Source organism: Dipodomys merriami, unplaced genomic scaffold (genome assembly GCF_024711535.1).
Source record: "Dipodomys merriami isolate MVZ:Mamm:240054 unplaced genomic scaffold, mDipMer1.0.p SCAF_26, whole genome shotgun sequence".
Taxonomy (NCBI): domain Eukaryota; kingdom Metazoa; phylum Chordata; class Mammalia; order Rodentia; family Heteromyidae; genus Dipodomys; species Dipodomys merriami.
In genome coordinates this window covers 14050257-14068524 of record NW_027204048.1, presented here as the reverse complement: position 1 = coordinate 14068524, position 18268 = coordinate 14050257, and the positions used below count along the sequence as shown (strand labels likewise).

General features: G+C 36.8%; 1 protein-coding gene across 20 annotated transcripts in view; it reads left to right on the top strand.

The window, feature by feature from the left end:
* Trpm3 (transient receptor potential cation channel subfamily M member 3) overlaps window positions 1–18268 on the top strand; it is a 517403-nt gene that overhangs the window by 215419 nt on the left and 283716 nt on the right. For 17 of the 20 annotated variants that reach the window (XM_070035730.1, XM_070035729.1, XM_070035727.1 and 14 more), the window contains exon 2: window positions 16259–16338. In XM_070035730.1, coding sequence (XP_069891831.1) covers window positions 16259–16338 — 80 coding nt within the window. Of the gene's footprint in view, window positions 1–10519; window positions 10777–16258; window positions 16339–18268 lie in introns of those variants that run through there. The other 3 variants (XM_070035733.1, XM_070035732.1, XM_070035737.1) reach the window with 2 other exon arrangements.

The window sequence follows — 18268 nt, the reverse complement described above, 5'->3', positions numbered from 1 at the left end:
TGAACTGGTGCTGGTCCATGAACCAGTTAGGAATAGTGAGAGAATAAACATTTAGAAACGTCTAAAACAGTGGCCACTGCCTCAAAATTCCAAGTGCATGATCATTTAGGGCTGTTTTATGAAAGCCATTAAGAATGGATTAAAAATTTTGAAACAATGATCCTTTGCCACAAGATATTTCAGAAGCTTTGTTCTAGAACACAAAATAAACCTTAAAGCAGACACAACAACTTTGTGTATTCTTTTACCTCCTTGGGAACTACAAGCGTTATCTACGATTAGTATTCAGTAGATACTTATAATACATTAAGTAAAACAAATTTGTGAGCACACGTCTGACTGCCCATTTTCAAACTTTTGAGGTAACAACTCAAGCCCAAGTTCCAAGAAGCATTGACTTTAGTGAAGCATGTCCAGTTAGAAGCTCCAGATTAGGTTACATTTATATATTTTTCTTAATGATTTTTTTCTTAATGTATTAGAACTATAAGCAGAAGATAGTCTTTTCTCAACCTGGTTCTCTCCTGGGTGATATTACATTTTCACATTTGTAGAAATGCATGTCCAGTTTTATAATAGCTAATTCACACTGAGACCTGAGGCCAAGTTATAAGAGCCATGTGAATATGTATGTTAATATGAGTTTGACCTTCCTCATCTACTCTGTTAACTTGTTACTTAATAGGAATGAATGTTATGTGGGACATATAACATATCTAAGGGAAAAATAACTTCAAAAAAAAAGAATGTGTCCCTTGAGGAATCACTTAGTACAAACCTTCACAATTCACAATTAGTGATCCTTTCAGGAGACTACCACAGTCAGATAGTGTGTGTGTTATGCTTTTTCTTGTACAGTTTATTACTAACTAGCAATAATTTATCATTTACCAGGAAGAAGTGTTTTTGTGAATACCTAAGGTTTGGGTTTTTTACTATATTGATGAACTAGGATGCTTTGTTTCTGAATTCCCAGTCATTCACGACTTTATAAACTATCTTCCCAAATTGTTTTATATTTATTTCTGTGTGTCAAACAAGAATCTTATTCTAAATCATATTATTGAATAAAATAAATACGTAGGGAACTTTGTGTTCCCTGCAAGGAGGAGGTTCTGAAATGGCTACTTAGGAAATCTGATTTTTTGCAATATCAAGTTGCATGTGATTCTTTCACCTCCACTCTTCAGCCATAGGTCATGAAAACAAATTTCAAAATGTAGTATTCAAACTAAGTCTAACAACAAGACCTTATTTTCTGTCTTCTTATTCTGATGAGCTGTGAATCTGAAAGAAGGCTAGAGTGAGGAGAGGCAGTGAGGGGGTCATTCTGGTACAGAAAGTTTAGAAAAGTGAGATGGGTAGTAATAAGACTTATTAGGAATCTGGATTCTAGGAAGTGGCGCTGTGGCTCAAGTGGTAGAGTGCTCACCTTGAGCTGAAGAGCTGAGGGACAGCTCCTAGGCCCAGAGTTCAAGCCCCACAACCGACAAAAATAAAATAAGGAATCTGGATTCTAGTCTAGAAATAATAGGAAATCACTGAATGAATTTGGGGGATGGGAATGGAATGCCATAGTTACATCATCATTTTCATCTTCTCCAATAAAACTCTCCTATAAAATTCTTCAGTGATATATACCTGACATTTGAAAAGAATAAACCCAGAACTGTTTCAAAACTAACAATGAAACTTTATCACGATTTTTTTAAACTATGAGTTTGGATATATGACTATGTGTTAAGTAATAATACTTTACCAAGTTCTCAGTTAAACAAATGTATCACACTGATGTAAAATAACGACTACTAGATATTATAAATGGAAGCAGTATATATAAGAATAATCAGAATTTTTGTTCAAATTTTCTGTAAACCTAAAACTTCTTTAAAAGTCTTCATTAATTAGGTAGGGGTGAATAAGGAGATTGCTAATTACTGAGTGAAGAATAGATTGGGGAATTAATTAAGAAGACAACATTTTATTCATGTTAAAATTAGGATAGCTTCTTTCGGGAAAAATCTTGCTACCAGAAATATATGTTGGCATCAGATTTTCAGAGATTGAACTCTACATTGCGGTAATGGTGAGATGCTAGAAAACGAAGGAGGGAAGAAGTCCTACTACTATCCAGTGCAACACAAATTGAAGCAGAAGTCTGTATTTTTATGTTATTGACTTTTAGATTCGTGTTCATTTCTATTTGTGCCAAATTGAATGTTTTCATGCGATTCTAAAAACCAAACACAAAACAACTAAAGCTGCACTTCTGTCAAAAATAATATTTTTATAAAAAGGTAATTCAAGGATTCATCTCTCCTGGAACCTAAAAGCTCCCCAAGAAACTTTATATTAAGACACAATAGTAGGAATCATCTGTGACATGGAGCCAATGTTGAGCTTCTAATGGAAAACAGAGGCAGTGTTTTGGAGCCAAACCTAATAGCCTTGAATAACTTTAAAACTATCACATTAAAATAATATCAGCAGTGGCTGAGTCTATGTGAGCTGTTTGTTTTCTATCGAGCAACCTAGAAACTTGACACTGAAAGATAAGCATCATCCCAAAGTGCATTTATGTTGCCTTAACTTAATAGCTAAGTTTTTCATTTCCAAAGAGAATTAGGGGTATCATTATTACATTCATTATATTCATATGGCCAGACCTTCTGTTAATGCCAGTGAGATTAATTTGCTTTCCACTCTCTCAGTTACACTGTTCTTGATGGTTAGATCAAAAGAACAACAAACAAGCAAATAAACAAACAAGCCTTGCAAGTCATGGTCAATCTCTGTATATTCTGACCCACATGATAGCATCATAACGAGACTTGATTTATTACTGGGTAGGGGATGGGGGAAAGAACACCGTGTTCTGGTCTTAAAAGTTCTCTCAATGACAGAACAAGAAATACCAAGTTATCAATTAATCATAATAATATGTTTATAACACTTGAAGTTTTACAAACCAGAATTAGAATTTTACGTATGTGCCGAATTGCTCAACCAGGGGCATTCTTAAGAATGCTTACAGCCTGCTGAGAATTCTTTCAGGGATTATTTATTAATTCAAATCTCCTTATGTACTTTGTGCTCACTGGGCACAAAACCTTGTGCTCTGGGATGTTTTTATTTTCTTGGTTATGAAAAGAACAACATTCTGGGAATTTGTAAAGGATTTTTTTAAATAAAAAATAAAAACTTGTTTTCAACCCCTACTTTGTGTGCATTAATGAGGTATTGAAAGCAAGGCTGCAAGATTCTGAGTCCCAGAATCCTCTGCTCGAATTGCTGCAGCTGACCTTGAAGTTCAGCAAGATTATAAGTCAGGCACCTCCAAAATCATGCACTACTTATCAACAAGTCATAACACATCTTCAGACTCGAAATCAATCACCCTTCCACTAGCCTGCCTTAGTGCTAGTTTAAGTAGATAAACAAAATCCTATAGTAAATTTAAGTCTGTATTCTTGTGAGGATAATTGAGAGTATTCGTTGATTAAACCAGTACCTCAGAATACTTCAGGGAAATTAAGGATAATAATACAAGTTCACACTCACAGACACAGTGACAGAAAAAGTCTGAGCATAATAATTGTATTATGAAAACTCTACTACCAATAACACAGCAGTGATTTTTCTATTCTTACATTTTGTTTTGCTCAGACTCTAAGAGTTAAAACAAAATCCAAATCGGCCTCTGAATCTGGCATAGATTATCATATAGACTTAACATTTCTACCAAACATTTCTACCAAATCAATGACTACGCACATTTTTTGTTTTGCTTCTAACAAAATCAAAATGGTGCAGGAGTTATGAAAGGTAAACAGAATCAAGAACTTAAAAAGTGGCATGACAGTACTCAAATTCTGCCTTTACTTGACCGAAAACAGAGTCCCCACTGGGTTTTTCTGAACACAAAAAAACCCTGTCCATCATAGGAGTATGCTGACATTATCACAGAGGTAAGAAGATGTCAGACCTCAATATCATAGTATATTTTTAGCCATATTCATATCTTTTGTGTTCCCCCTTATCAGGGTAGATTTTATCCTATTGTTAATGTTTTTTACTGTAAAAATACTGTACAGAAGGGTTACAATTACATGGGCAAGATAATGAGTACATTTCTTATCAAGCATTGTAGCCTCCTCCTTTGTTTTCCCTTCCCATCCCATCTTTAAGCAAAATTGTAAAGTTTGTTTTCGACATAACGACTTGTACATCTCATTGTTGCAATGGGCCACCTGTATCCCTATTTAAATGATTTGTTTTTTCCCTTCCCCTCCACAAATTATAACAACATCAAATACAGTGAAAGCAGGGGTTATACCGTGGGGGAGGGATATACAAAGCAACGAAGAAATAATCTTATAAATGTGTTAGAAACAATCTGTTTTTAAAGAGGTATACCAGCTCTATTGGGACAGCACTATAGTCATTACATTTTCAGTCCATAATGGCAGTAAATCCCTAAGAGTATATAGGAGGCATGTAAGATTTTATGTATAGAAGCAGCTATTGAACTAATTGATAATCCTTGATGCTGCGCAGGATAGTCTTGAAATAGAGTCGTGCATCCTCATGTCAGTTTTTTTAGGCCTGATGAAGTATGTATGTTTTTCCAAAAGCTCTGAATGATTAAAATGCACTCACTCCACCACACCAAGAGAAAAGCATCATTCAGATCCTTAACATCATTTCAAGATGTGGTGGATACTGAGCTCTCTGTACCCTAACTAAGAAGCACAAGGATTTAGTTTGAGTAGGTACTGATGCATAATGCACCAGGAGCTACCTTTCCATTTGTCCAATAAAATTTTATAATGTCTTACATATTTATTGCAAAGGTTGCATGAAATGCTTTGTGCAAAACCATTCTGTGAACAATAAAATGCCTTATAAATATAATATGTTATTGTCACACAATGATTAATTGCTTCATAATGAACCAAATTTCCAAAGAAATATATTTTGAAGTTGAAATATATTTTAAAATTGCTTATGAAAATGACTAGAGAATGACACTTGTACATGAACATTCTGGGTAGCTTCAAGTGTAACTTTTACAACATGACCCTATTAAAAGATTAAAGATAAGCTTCACTTATAATTACAAAGTAAATTTATTAAATCTTTTCCCATTTGGGTGATAAAACATATAATCTAACTTTAGGATAGGGTATATACAATGTACATCTAGATGTTATGAAGTGTATTTTATTACAAATCATTTTCATTCAACAAAGTACATTTTATTACAAATAATTTTAATCAACAAAGATATTATCCCCCAAAGGTGAATTACTAATATTCCCCTAGAAGCAATGGCAGAAACACTAACAGACAGAAAGTCTTCCAGGAAAGGCTACAAAACTCTAGAAGTGCCATAGGAGACTTCAAATAGTATATAATTGCAAAGGAATGGAAGTGGATGGTTAAGCTGCATTATACTCACAACCTGACTTAGATAATTGAAACCTGTTTGTACAACTACTTGATAATTAAAAAATACACTTCCCTGGAGAACTGATATTCTGCAGGGGGGCAGGGAGGGGATGCAGACAAACAAGTCACACACATAAAAGTTTGGCATAAGAAGGTCATGTAAGAGTATATGAGGTAGGTGGAGGGAGTAAAGCAATAGAGGATATCCAGATGGGCATGATGGTTGTGAATATCAGATGCCGAGTTGACCAAGGTGGAAGGAAGAGCAGGAGCCAAGGCTCCTGCAAGAGACTTTTCCTGAAACGATGAGAGAAGAATGGACCACAAAAGGATGGATTCTACAACCATACCCTGCTACCCTCCATCACATTTTTCTGTATCAGAAGCTATCCAGGACACATCAGTTGCAGCACACATCCTGTTTCACTGGAGTGAAGACATGGTCACTAGCATCTGATGCTTGTGGTTGCTTTTGTTTCACTGTGACAGAGTATCATTACAGGGGAGAAATTGCTTCCAGAGACCCTAAAATATGTGCCATCTATCCCTTTGCAGAAAATGTGTTGTTATCAGATCTGTAAATCACAGAAAAATGCTTCGTACATTGTTTTATAAAAATGGAGCATATATTTTCCATACAAAAATTTAGATATTTTTTTTCCTGGCAGGAAATCTGACTGTTTTGCTTTTCAAAAAATTTGCATTGTGTACCAACAGAAGGGTCATTTTCCATTGTATGCAAGGGTACTTTTTCAATCATGGTGAATTGAGAGAATAAAACATCATGCTGTTACATGAAATAGAATGAAGAACAATCACAGTTAGCATTATGCCAGTGGTTCTTCTCTTGTGAGTGCTCAGAGTCTATCATCATTGAAGTGCTCCTCACAAAGGCTGATTCTGTGCCCTTCCAGCCAGTGTTGGTAGGTGATGCATAAAATTTTTGATATGTCACAGACAAAACGTGGCCTGTCGCTACAAGTCTCTTTGGAACCAATTAACTTCTTGAATCAGAGTCCTCAGGTCATCTGCTACCTCGTAGGAGAAACTGCTATGTTGCATACACTTGGGACTTCTCTTTATGCTTAGACAAATGTCCAGCACTCTGGTAGCAATGCAAGATGCCTCATATTCTATTTTCTATTAGTATTTCTCTTTGAAAAGAAACATACACAAAAGCAAACAAAATTTAAAAGGCCAGGTGCTGGAGGCGCACACTTGTAATCAGAAGGCTGAGATCTGAGAATTGAGGTTCAAAGCCAGCCTGTGCAGGAAAGTCTGTGAGAATCTTATCTCTAAAAAAAAAATAGCAAAAAAAAAAGCAAGAAGTGGAGCTGTGGTTCGAGTGGTAGAACACTAGCCTTGAGTGAAAAAAACTCAAGGACAGTGTCTAGGCCCTAAATTCAAAGCCCAAGGACCAGCACCAATTTAAGAAATAACCGGTCTGGAAGATAAACTAGAAGTGTTACCTACTATCACAGATGAAAACCTCCACAATTAAAAACTAAATAATGAACGAAAAAAAAAAGACTTTCAGGAAGGCTGAAGTAGCAACTAGTGAAGAAGTAAGTTGAAAAAGATAAATTTTGAAATCTATATCTGTTAGACTTGTTTACAACCACTCTATTCAATCTCACAACCACACAAAACTCAGTGAATTTCTTCCTGGATACCTGACCCTTGCCTTCTCTTCTTTCCTTCCTTCCCCCTTTCTCCCTTCCTACTTCCCTCCAGAAAACTCACCTTGCACACCACACTTTCCAAATCTTCCCCACTATGGAGCCTTCTCTCATTTCACAGAATTTCTCTTCCTAGTCACCTTCTAAGCTTCTCTTTTGAAATAATCTCCTGCTATCCTACAAATAAAACTTGACAATTGAAGATTTTAGTAGAGTATCCAAAGTGCAGTTTTCTGACTATGGATATACAGGGGAAACTTTTGAAAGCATGGGGAAATAAATGGAATTAAATAAAAACTAACCATAGATACCACCTTAAACTTTTCTTTTCTGTCATATTTTTTTTTGTCTGTTGTGGGGCTTGAATGCTGGGCCTGGGCATTGTCCCTGAGCTCTTCAGCTTAAGGCAAGTGCTCTACTACTTGAGCCACAACGCCACTTCTGTTTTTCTGGTGGTTCACTGGAGATAAGAGTCTCACAGACTTTCCTGCCCAGTCTGGCTTTGAACCACAATCCTCAGATCTCAGTCTCCCAAGTAGCTAGGATTACCAGTGTGAGCCACCGGCTCCCAGCTCTATTGTAATTGTAGTATGGCCTACTTTTTTCACATTGACAGCATGAAACTTCTATTTCTCTATATAACTGAGTAGTCTACTGAAGACTGAATAGAATCACCAAATGCTATCAGCTATTAGTTATTTAGTGTCCTGTTGATGAAGTTAATTTGTTTTTACTTTTTGTGTATTCTAGACAATGCCTCATTGACCATCTTTTACTATGAAACATAATTACTCAGGAAATCTTACTGATTTCCACATTTCTTAAACCTCTACTCACCTAGCCCCTCTCAGAGTCCCACAAACAGAAAATATTTGAAATAAGAGACCATCGTATGGAGCATTTACTCTGAAAATATCAGTTCTTTAAAAATAACAAAAATCAGGTCTAGTGAAGGGTTTAGAATGCAAAATCAAGATAACTTCATAGAGAACATTTGTGTTTTGTTCAAATAAACTGGTAAAAATACACATATTTTTAGAAAAATAAGTTCTCAGATCTGGAAGGCTCATTTCTCATTTATTTTTGTTGTGAATTAGAAATACAAGATATGAAAATTGGTTACAATTGTGTCACCAAAAAAGCTTCTTCTAAAGTGTAACAAACTAGATATTTATCTTTTGTTTCATTTTTTTTGTTTTTGTTTTTGCTGGTCCGAAGTTTGAACTCAGGGCTCGTTCCCTTAGCTTCTTTTGCTTAAGGCCTAGCCCTCTACCACTTGCACCATAGCCCATAGCGCTACTCCCAGCTTTTTCTTAGTAGTTTATTGGAGATAAGAGTCTCCTGGGGACTTTTCTACCTGGTCTGGCTTTGAACCACAATCCTCACATCTCAGCCTCCTGAGAAGCTAGGATTATAAGCGTGAGCTACCAGCACTCAGCTTTTTTCCTACTTAAAAAATGAGGTTAGACTTTTCACATCAAGCAAGTGTAAAATATACTAGTAAATGTCTCCTCTGTAAAGTATCAAATCCACAGTCAGTACACACACTAGCTTAATTTAGTCCAGAAGTGGAAAGTTAGGGTAGCCATGCTTTTTAAAGCTAAGTTACCAAGACCTGGAGAATGAAAAAGATACAAAACATCTTATATAAAAAAATATGAATGTTTGAAAGTAGCATCAAGTAAGTTCTACGTGTTTAAATTAGAACATGATGTCATATAAAAATTAAATCCGCTGACATAATCCAGAACAATGCATTCATTATCTTTGTGTGCTCAACTTTCTCATGGTTTTCTGGGAATGAGTTCTCAGGAGGGTTCTGAATGCACAGAACAAGAGCAATGTATGTCACAAAGCTGTACTGACTCCTGCAGGAAGACAAAGGGACTTTCTCCCTTATGAGCAAATGCTGAAGCTCAATCTGGTTTTCCATTTGAGTTTCACAGATCCTAAGTTTCCTTTAGTTGAAACTCACTAGCCAGGTTACTGTCCCTTGAAACATTAGAAAATGAGTGATCATAAAATGGGAGGGGGGAAGGAGAGTAGTAGGTCAATTCTGGAAAGAGTATAGAAGTAAGATAGTTGTAGGACCTAATTCTCAGTTTAGTGTCCACATGGCATGTGATAGTCCCTTTAACACAAGATGATCAAAAAAACTAAAAATCCAAACCCCACTCCTGCCATGAATCTACAGATATCACCTCTTAGCTTTAGCTTTGTCTTTGGAAAGAAAGATGTATTGTTCTTATTTTCACTTCTGTATGAATATACTCACATATTTATTATTATTGACCTTGTTTTATTAACTTTTTAAAAAATTGTATTAGTTGAATAAGTGGGTTTTATTGTGACCTCCCATACATCCCTACAATGGACCTGATCAAATTCACCACCTCTGTCATGCCCGCCCTCCCTCCCTTCTTAGGACAATTGAACAAGTTTCATGGTTTTGTTTTCATACATAAAATAAAGTACTTTGACCTTCTTCACCCTCCCCTACCCTCTTTTCCCCCCTTTCACAGGTGTTTACCCCTCAACACAACCTGTTTGCACATCCCTGCCCTTTTTTCTGCTTCTGAAAAGTGTTCCTGGATTGTTGAAGTTTGAACTCTTTCCAACAGAAAAAATTCCTAGTAACTTTTTCAATTCTGCTATTACTAGAATTCCTATTATCTTAAACAGAAAAACTTTGCTCTTGAATGATCTTTGGAAGAGTCTTTTCGGTCATAGTTTGAGTCACCCCAGAAAAACACACTGCATTGTCACCGTTTTCCATCCTTGTCCATATTCTCCAGGGGCCACCACTGGTTAATAAGGAACCAAGGAGCACAGATTTCTAATCAGGTTGTTGTATTGATCAGGGATGAACTGCAGGATGAGATGTATAACCAGACAAGTTTAATTTATTGCTATTCCAGTTTATAGAAGGTCTTTGTCAGACTCTTACTTTTATTCTACTTGGACTTCTGTTTGGGAACCAAAGTAGTCTTTGGAAACACTCTTGAGAGAGGGGTTGTTTTTTTGGGGGGAGGGGTTTTTTTTTTTTTTTTAACAGTTCTTCTTTAAAGCAGTGCTATCTTTCCATCCTTTTCCAGCTGGTGGAACAATGCTGCTTGTGTGCTCCAAAACCCTCAGAGAATTCAGACACTGTTTCTTCAAGAAAGATTTGCTTTCCAAAGTTGAAGTTTCAGAACTCAGAACACCTTATCACACTTTCACAAGCTTTCTCTCTGAAAATGGAAAAGAAAAAAAAAGTGGGGGGGAAAGGGGGTGGGGCGCGAGGGAGCCTGTTAGGACTTGTGCCAGTTAAATCCGATCTCCCCGGGGATTTGTTTTTCTTCTGGCGTCAGATTAGATGTTCAAATCAAGCAGTGTTTGAGGACTAGGAGGAGGGACGGTCCATGGGCTTCTGAGTCAGGCTAATCCCCACACACAGCAGCACATTCCAAGGGGCTAATCCGCCCCAAGTTCATGGCTTACTTGAAACATCTCTTGGGGGGAAGAGCCTAGCAAGGGACTTTTTTTTCCCAGTGGGCGGTCATAAGAGCATTATTAACAGGATGGCCAGGCCTGGCCACAGCAAAATGAAAGCAACAGGAGCTGCTCCGGGAAACAGCCTTTGCCACCAGCCAGAGTCAGTGCTCAGGTAAAAACTGATTTCAGCTCACTTTGCTTTTGATCAGTTTCTCAAATGTTGGAGCTGGGGACCTAGAGGAAAACCAAAGAAGTACCCTGAGAGATCTTGGGAGAAAACAAAAGGCAGACAAGGAACAAATGGAGTGGGGTCCTTTAGGTCTTTGGTATTTTGCTCCAATGAAAACAAGTGATCCACCTGAAACAGGAGTTTAGCACAGAGGAGTGGGTGAAATTTTCTTTGCATTTGTTTCTAGAAATTTAACGTGCTCTTTGATGATCTTGTGATGGCTGGTTCAGGTTGTAGTCTTTCTGTTAAGTGATTCTGAAAATAAAATAACAATAGCACTGTCTAAGACTTTCTCAAGAGATATTTAATATGTTGTCTATATTTGTATATGCCTAAGCTCTTCTCTCCTGGAGATGATATTGGGTCTATATAGCTCGTGGGGGAAGAAGGCTTAAATTAGTTTGAGACCCGATAATGGGGTCACAGCCTTTGTGGAAAAGAGTAAAACTTGTTGGGATGAAAAAACTTATGCTTTTTTTTTATTTCTTCTTATAGCAATATTTACAAGCTTTTCTTGGTTTCTATCAGTCTGATGTCTTATGGATTGTATATTTAATTTTCCAAAGTTAATATATGCTTAATTGTTTGTGGGCAATCATTAGTACTTGGTTCAAAATGTGGAAATAAAAATTTTTAATAAGGTATCTTTTTGTTATTAGCCTTTGAAAAACACTTGCCTGTTACATCTTACACATGACCGATAATGCAGAAAGACATAAAGAAAAAGAGCTCTCCACAAACTCAGTAATGGTTGTGTGACTATGCTACCTTAAAAAAAATACGCACAAGTCATTTTTCTGTGAGTAGGAACTACTTTTCCTAACAGGACAAGAGACCTCTGGAGCATATTTAAAAAGAAAAGATTTCAGGACACACTGTCCCTTGAAGTGTTATGCTAGAAAAGAACTCAAAGGTCAGCTAGAAACATGACATGTCAAAATTATTGCATGCTTTCTAGCAACGAGGACAATCAGTGTGTGCTAACTTCATTGGAGTTGGAGCAAAGTATAAAGTCTCACACAGAGGATTTGAAAGCCTTAGAACAAAAGAAAAGAGAATTAGTTTAGGGAACAAGTTAAACCATGATTGTACTTCAAAAATACCCTCTCCAAGAAAAACAATTTTAAGAATTTAATGTCTGTCCACACTAAAGACCTGGATAAAAGCATAATAAAGCAAATCCCACAATAGTGCATAACAAACTGTGCATGCTATTTTTTTTAGAATATGTTATGCATATATTATTTTAAGATGTGTTGTCTTTCTCAGAAACAAAAAGAATCCAAGTCAACTACAATGTATCTTTTACTTTATATTTCTTCTCTTCCTCCTACTTGTCTGTGCCTTAGCAAAGGAAACTATTAATCTACTACTAACGATAAATAGAAATTGATCCTCAGTCATTTTGCTAACAATGAGGTTGCCTTCTTACCTTTGAGAAAGTTACAATACTTTATACTCAAAGATTTAAAAATCCATTTGGCCATACATTTATAATGTATTTTTTAACACATGCCAACTTAGTGAAGTCATCAGGAACTTCCAAATTAAAACTGGAATCTAGGAATGGAAAAAGTAATGGTGTCCTTGAAAATTTTAATCCATTTGTTTCCAGTCCCACAAACCCTCAAATTGAAGGTCTGTGATTTTATTTCTTTGCTGAGACCATGACAATGACTATCCCTTCTTTTACCACTTTCCAACGTTCCTGGGTTTCTACCCTATGCATTACCTTAAATAGAGAGAAATGAACAAATACCAAAAGGTTCTTCATTCCAAATGCAGAAACTAGCAGGGGGGATTGCCAATAATATCTCATCTGAAGAAGCTGTGTAGCAGAGTGAACAAGAGTAGGAATCCAAGAATCGCACTGTTCAAGCTCAAATTCTGGCTTTAATACTCATTTACTACATCCCGGTCTCAATTTCTTCTTTGGAGGAATGGCTATAAGAGTAGCCAAGAACTCTCTCACTGAGTTCTTCTGAGGATCTGTGGAGATGGTATGCAGAGGACACAATACCCAATTAGGACCCAAAGGAACCTATTGGATCTCAGGTGTTTTAGCTGAATTATCTTGTTGGGATGATCACAAAGTTCTCCAGCCTGGCACTTGTGGCGCATCCCTGTAATCCTAGCTACTCAGGAGGCCAAGATCTGATGATGGAGGTTGGAAGCCAATCCAAGCAGGGAAGTCTGTGTAACGTTTATCTTCAACTAACTTTCGGGTGGGGGGGGAGAAATCTCTGGATGTGGTGCTGTAGCAAGTGATAGAGCACTAGCCTCGAGCATAAAAATAAATAGGGCTCAGGGACAGCACCCAGGCCTGAGTTTAAACCTCAGGACTGACACTCACACACACACACGCTCACACACACATACAGCTAAAGCACCCTAAGGAGCTGGCATGCTACAGAAGAGGCTCAGAGAAGTGAAGTAACTTTTCTTTCTACCTTTTGTAGTGGCCAGCCAGGTGCCCTGTGTTACCCAATATAAAGAAAGACTAACTAGGTTATTGCTACAAGAACTTCCTAGAACGTACACCTGAATCTCCATCCAAGCACTCAGTACTAAAATCAGACCAAGACCAGTCCCATTTCTAGATATAACAGGATGGTAACCAAAATATGGTAAGAACAACTATGTCATCTATTACCATGGTGCTCCTTCTAGAGATGGGAAAATCGGAGATCTGAGGATAAAAGAATTCATGTCAAATTCTCCATCTCCCAAAGCCCCACAGACACAACTTTTTCCCACTCCAGTCCTCATGTTCTACCAACAATACTGCTTTTCAAGGGAAATTGATCAGCACGCCCTGAAATTCACAGATGCTTTTGAAGGCTGGCCAGCAAAATTTAAAAAGATAGTAGTTTATCCTCTTTTCTCTGCTCCCTGAGGTGTAGGGGAAGTGGGTTTCAGATATCCAGGGAGGGACATTCTACCATCTTCCTGCCAAGAGATAGTATCAATGAAAGTATTCAGTGTCTAGGGACAATCCTGACCTATGAATACAGGCTTTTTACAAAGATAAAGCCTGGTTATCTCTGTTGCTAAGCTAACTTACGTGGCAAAAATGGAGCCACTATGGTTTTTGTTGTTGTTGATGTTTTGGTTTCTTGGCTCCATTTTGTCTACATTTTTGAGAAGGCTTTGACAATGGACTTTTTTTTTTTTTTGCTTTTCTAATTCCTACTTTTAAATTCTTTTTACTTTTTAATAAGTGTTTTTTATTGTGAAAAGACTGTACAGAGGGGTTACAATTACATGAGCAAGGTACTGAGTACATTTCTTATCAAGCATTGTTGCCTCCTCCTTTGTTTCCCCTTCCTATCCCTTCCCTCCCACCCCACCTCCGCCAAAGTTGTAAAGTTCGCTTTTTGACATAACGTCTGTACATCTCATTGTTGCAATGGGTCCACCTGTATCTCTATTTAAACAATTTGATTTTTCCCCTCCCTCCCCAAATTATACAAACATCAAATACAGTGACAACAGTGGTTATACCTTGGGGGAGGGACATACAAAACAACAAAGAAATCATCTTATAAATATGTTAGAAACAATAGCAAGAAAGAAAAACCATTTGAGTCCTTATCTTGGGGTTCATTTCACCTAACATCAACTTATCTGACTGTTTCTGCTTGTCTCAGACATATACTAGTTATTGCAAATAAGGGAAACCATGGGACCTATGTTTCTTTGGGCCTGGCTTATGACCCAGCAATCCCACTTTTGGGCATTTACCCAAATGATCACAAACAAGACCATTCTAAAGCTACCATCAAAACTATGTTCATGGCAGCATTATTTATCATAGCTAAAATAGATGTCCCTCAGTAGATGAATGGATCAAGAAAATGTGGTATATATACACAATGGAATTCTATGCCTCCATCAGAAAGAATGACATTGCCCCATTTGTTAGGAAATGGAAAGACTTGGAAAAAATTATATTAAGTGAAGTATGACAACAGACAATTTTGTGACCAGCTGGCAAACAAAACTGCTAGTGTTACCTTTGTAACAGGGGTCCACCTACACCTGCAGGTCTCTGAGGCCTTGTGTGTGTGCCTTTTTGTGTTGGCAATATACAAACATTCAGAAATCATATGAGCTACTTGTGATCATCACCCAAACATGATTAGGTTTTTGGTGGCCCTCTACCATACCCCTTGTTGACACTTGTAAACTGTTCACCATCCCAGTTATTTAGAAATGACTGCCATTGGTGCAACTCACTTTTGCCAACTTCAACAGTACCAGACTGAGTGAGTGAAGTCAAACCCAACTTCATACAGCCAATAATAAACCTTGGTGTACTAGGCCAAATCAAGACTAGGAACAGGCATCAAACGGGCTGGGAACTTTCACACCAGTGATTGAAACAAGCCAAATGAAACCACTCAGTTGGTTTTGTGTTAAGCATATGAATTAAGACCTGATATTAGATTAGAGAGATGATCACATGCTGTAACTTGCACCTTAAATGCCTAGCAAAGAAATATTCAGGGTAGCTTATTGGGTTTTCTGAAAGACTTCTCTATTATTTCCAGTGCTGGTAGCAAAGAAAAAGGTAGAGTGATGCTTTGGAATAAAGATCACTAGAATAATCTTTGTCCATTGGAAACTTAATCTCAGGGCCAGTATTTCTGGATGGACAGTCATGACTATACCCATTCTAAGAAGCTGTATCTGCTAAATGTGCGTAAATGGCATGATGCAAGAGAAAAAGACCCAAAGGAAGTGTTGCCTTATTTCCTTCTAAAGGCATTTCTATGAACTTTGGGACAAAGAGGAAGACATTCATCTTCCTTATGTTTTTGTTTCCTTTCTCTCCCTCTCTTCTTAAGCATTAGTAATTTACAAAAGCATGGTGATGGTTTGGGCTTTTGAATTATATAATTTCCTCCATCATTTTTCTTTTCCATCATTAAGGAAAATCTAATGGAAGCCACGAAAACTTCATTATTTAAATGCATTTGTGCTTACCACTGAATGTTTGTATAAGGTCAGAAGCAAATTCTGTCCCTCCAAATTCATTGTCCCTGTAATCTGTGTTTACTTCTTGTCTTCAACTATCATTATTATGGTCTGGGAATACAGACTATTCAGTGATAAGAGCACTTGCCTAGCATATGCGAGGTTGTGGGTTCAATTCTTAGCACTACAAACAAAAATCATCATGAATTTGTATGTTTCCACCAGTAATACTTTTAGCCTGGCTATTTCCTTTAATTCTCAATATTATTATAACAACAACCAAATTAGATTCCATGAGTATTGGTTTTTTTATTTATGTAATATAAATGTGTGAAACAATCATAATTTTTATCATATTCTACTCTATTATATGATTATGAAATTTTGCTTCCTACTCATATTCAAAGCTTATACTGACCTTTCTTTTATCTCTCTCTCTTTTCAGGCTCAGAAATCCTGGATAGAAAGAGCATTTTATAAAAGAGAATGTGTTCACATCATACCCAGCACCAAAGACCCCCATAGGTAATATTATTGTCTCTAATGTGTCAAATAATTATATATTACTATCTAATGTACTAGCAATTATAGGGAGAAACTGCAATGGCAGTTACTATCATTAGAAGAAAACCATGGTCAAATGAAACATCTTTAATTTTTCATTACTGCAGGACACATGTGAGGCATACATTTATATATTATATATGAATAGATATTAAATATTTTATATATTACATATAACGTAATATTTCATATTTGATGCCTACAGTTAACAATTAGCCCCAAAGCCTGTACATTCTTTCACTGCAGAAGCAGCTAATCACTGCATATAATAATGGGTCATATTATGGTTTTGACATTGTTCTGTTTCTTTCTTTCTTTCTTTCTTTCTTTCTTTCTTTCTTTCTTTCTTTCTTTCTTTCTGTCTGTCTGTCTTTCTGTCTTTCTTTCTTTCTTTCTTTCTTTCTTTCTTTCTTTCTTTCTTTCTTTCTTTCTTTCTTTCTTTCTTTCTTTCTTTCTTTCTTTCTTTCTGTCTTTCTTTCTTTCTTTTTTTGTCAGTTGTGGGGCCTGAACTCTGGGCCTAAGCGCTGTCCCTCAGCTCTTCAGCTCAAGGTTAGCGCTCTACCACTTGAGCCACAGCGCCACTTCTGGCTTTTTCTGTTTATGTGGTGCTGAGGAATCAAACCCAGGGCCTCATGCATGTAAGGCAAGCTCTACCACTGAGCCACCTTCCCAACCCTGACATTGTTTTCTTAAAATATTTTACCAAAATGCTTAGTTGCTTAGTTTATTGATGGTGGTTATGGTTTTTTGAGGGTCCAGGTACAGGGGTTTGAACTTACAACCTTGTGTTTACTAAGTAGATATACCACTATTGAGCCATATCACCAGCACTTTTTCTTTGTACTGGTCATTTTTAAAATCATATTTCACTTTATTCCTAAGCATGTACCTGGACTATAATCTGCTTGCTTTATGTTTCCTGTCATAGCTTGGATGACAGGTGTTTGCCCTCATGCCCAGATTCTTTCCATTGAGATAGAGTCTCACAAACTTTTCTGCCTGGGCTGGCCTAGAACCACAGTCCTCCAAGTTTTAGCCTTCTACTCAGCTGGGCTGACAGGCATGAACCACTGTGCCCAGCTATTGGTTCAGAGGGGTGTCACATGTATGGCTAGCTGACCTCAGACCATGATCATTTCCATCCTAGTCTCCTATGTAGCTAGGATTGTAGATGTGAACTACCAGCATCAGGCTCTATTAGTTTGTACCAGTATGCTCTATTACAGAGGAAAAAAAAAAGGTAGACTAGATTAAAGAAGCCTAGCAGATTACTGAAGACACTGCAGCACTTTAAATTCCTCTGCACATCTTCTTACATACTTTACTTTCCTTCCTGAAGATCAATACTATATAAAATGGGAATCATTGGGGATAACTTAGCCCATCTACATCAGGAAATAACTCTATGAGGGGAAATGTCATAAAGCAATTTAAAATATGGTTTAGACAATTATCCTGACCAGCTGTATGATCTTGGACAAATTATCTAACCTCCAAACCTACAATATTTCACCATTAAATAGATACTAAATTATTAGTGTTTTTAAAAAGATAGTTATATATCTACCATTACCAATATTTGTAATACTTGGTAGTAGTAATATATAAAGGAATTTTTATGGTAGAAGATGCAAACTTTAAGTTCTCAAATATATTCTGAATACTTTTTCATTTTTATTCCAAGATCGCATAAGCTTATGGATTTTTTTTTATTTTCAGAATTGGATAGTTGACAGCAAATGCCAATTGAGGAGAGACAAGTTAAGTTACGACTCACATATAAGTGAGATTTCCTCATTTAAATGTGCATATTAAAGTTCTTCCCTCAAAGTGTTCAATGTCCTTCAGGCAGCAGTTGATTGATGGAAAGAGTGAGAAATAGAAAAATCTA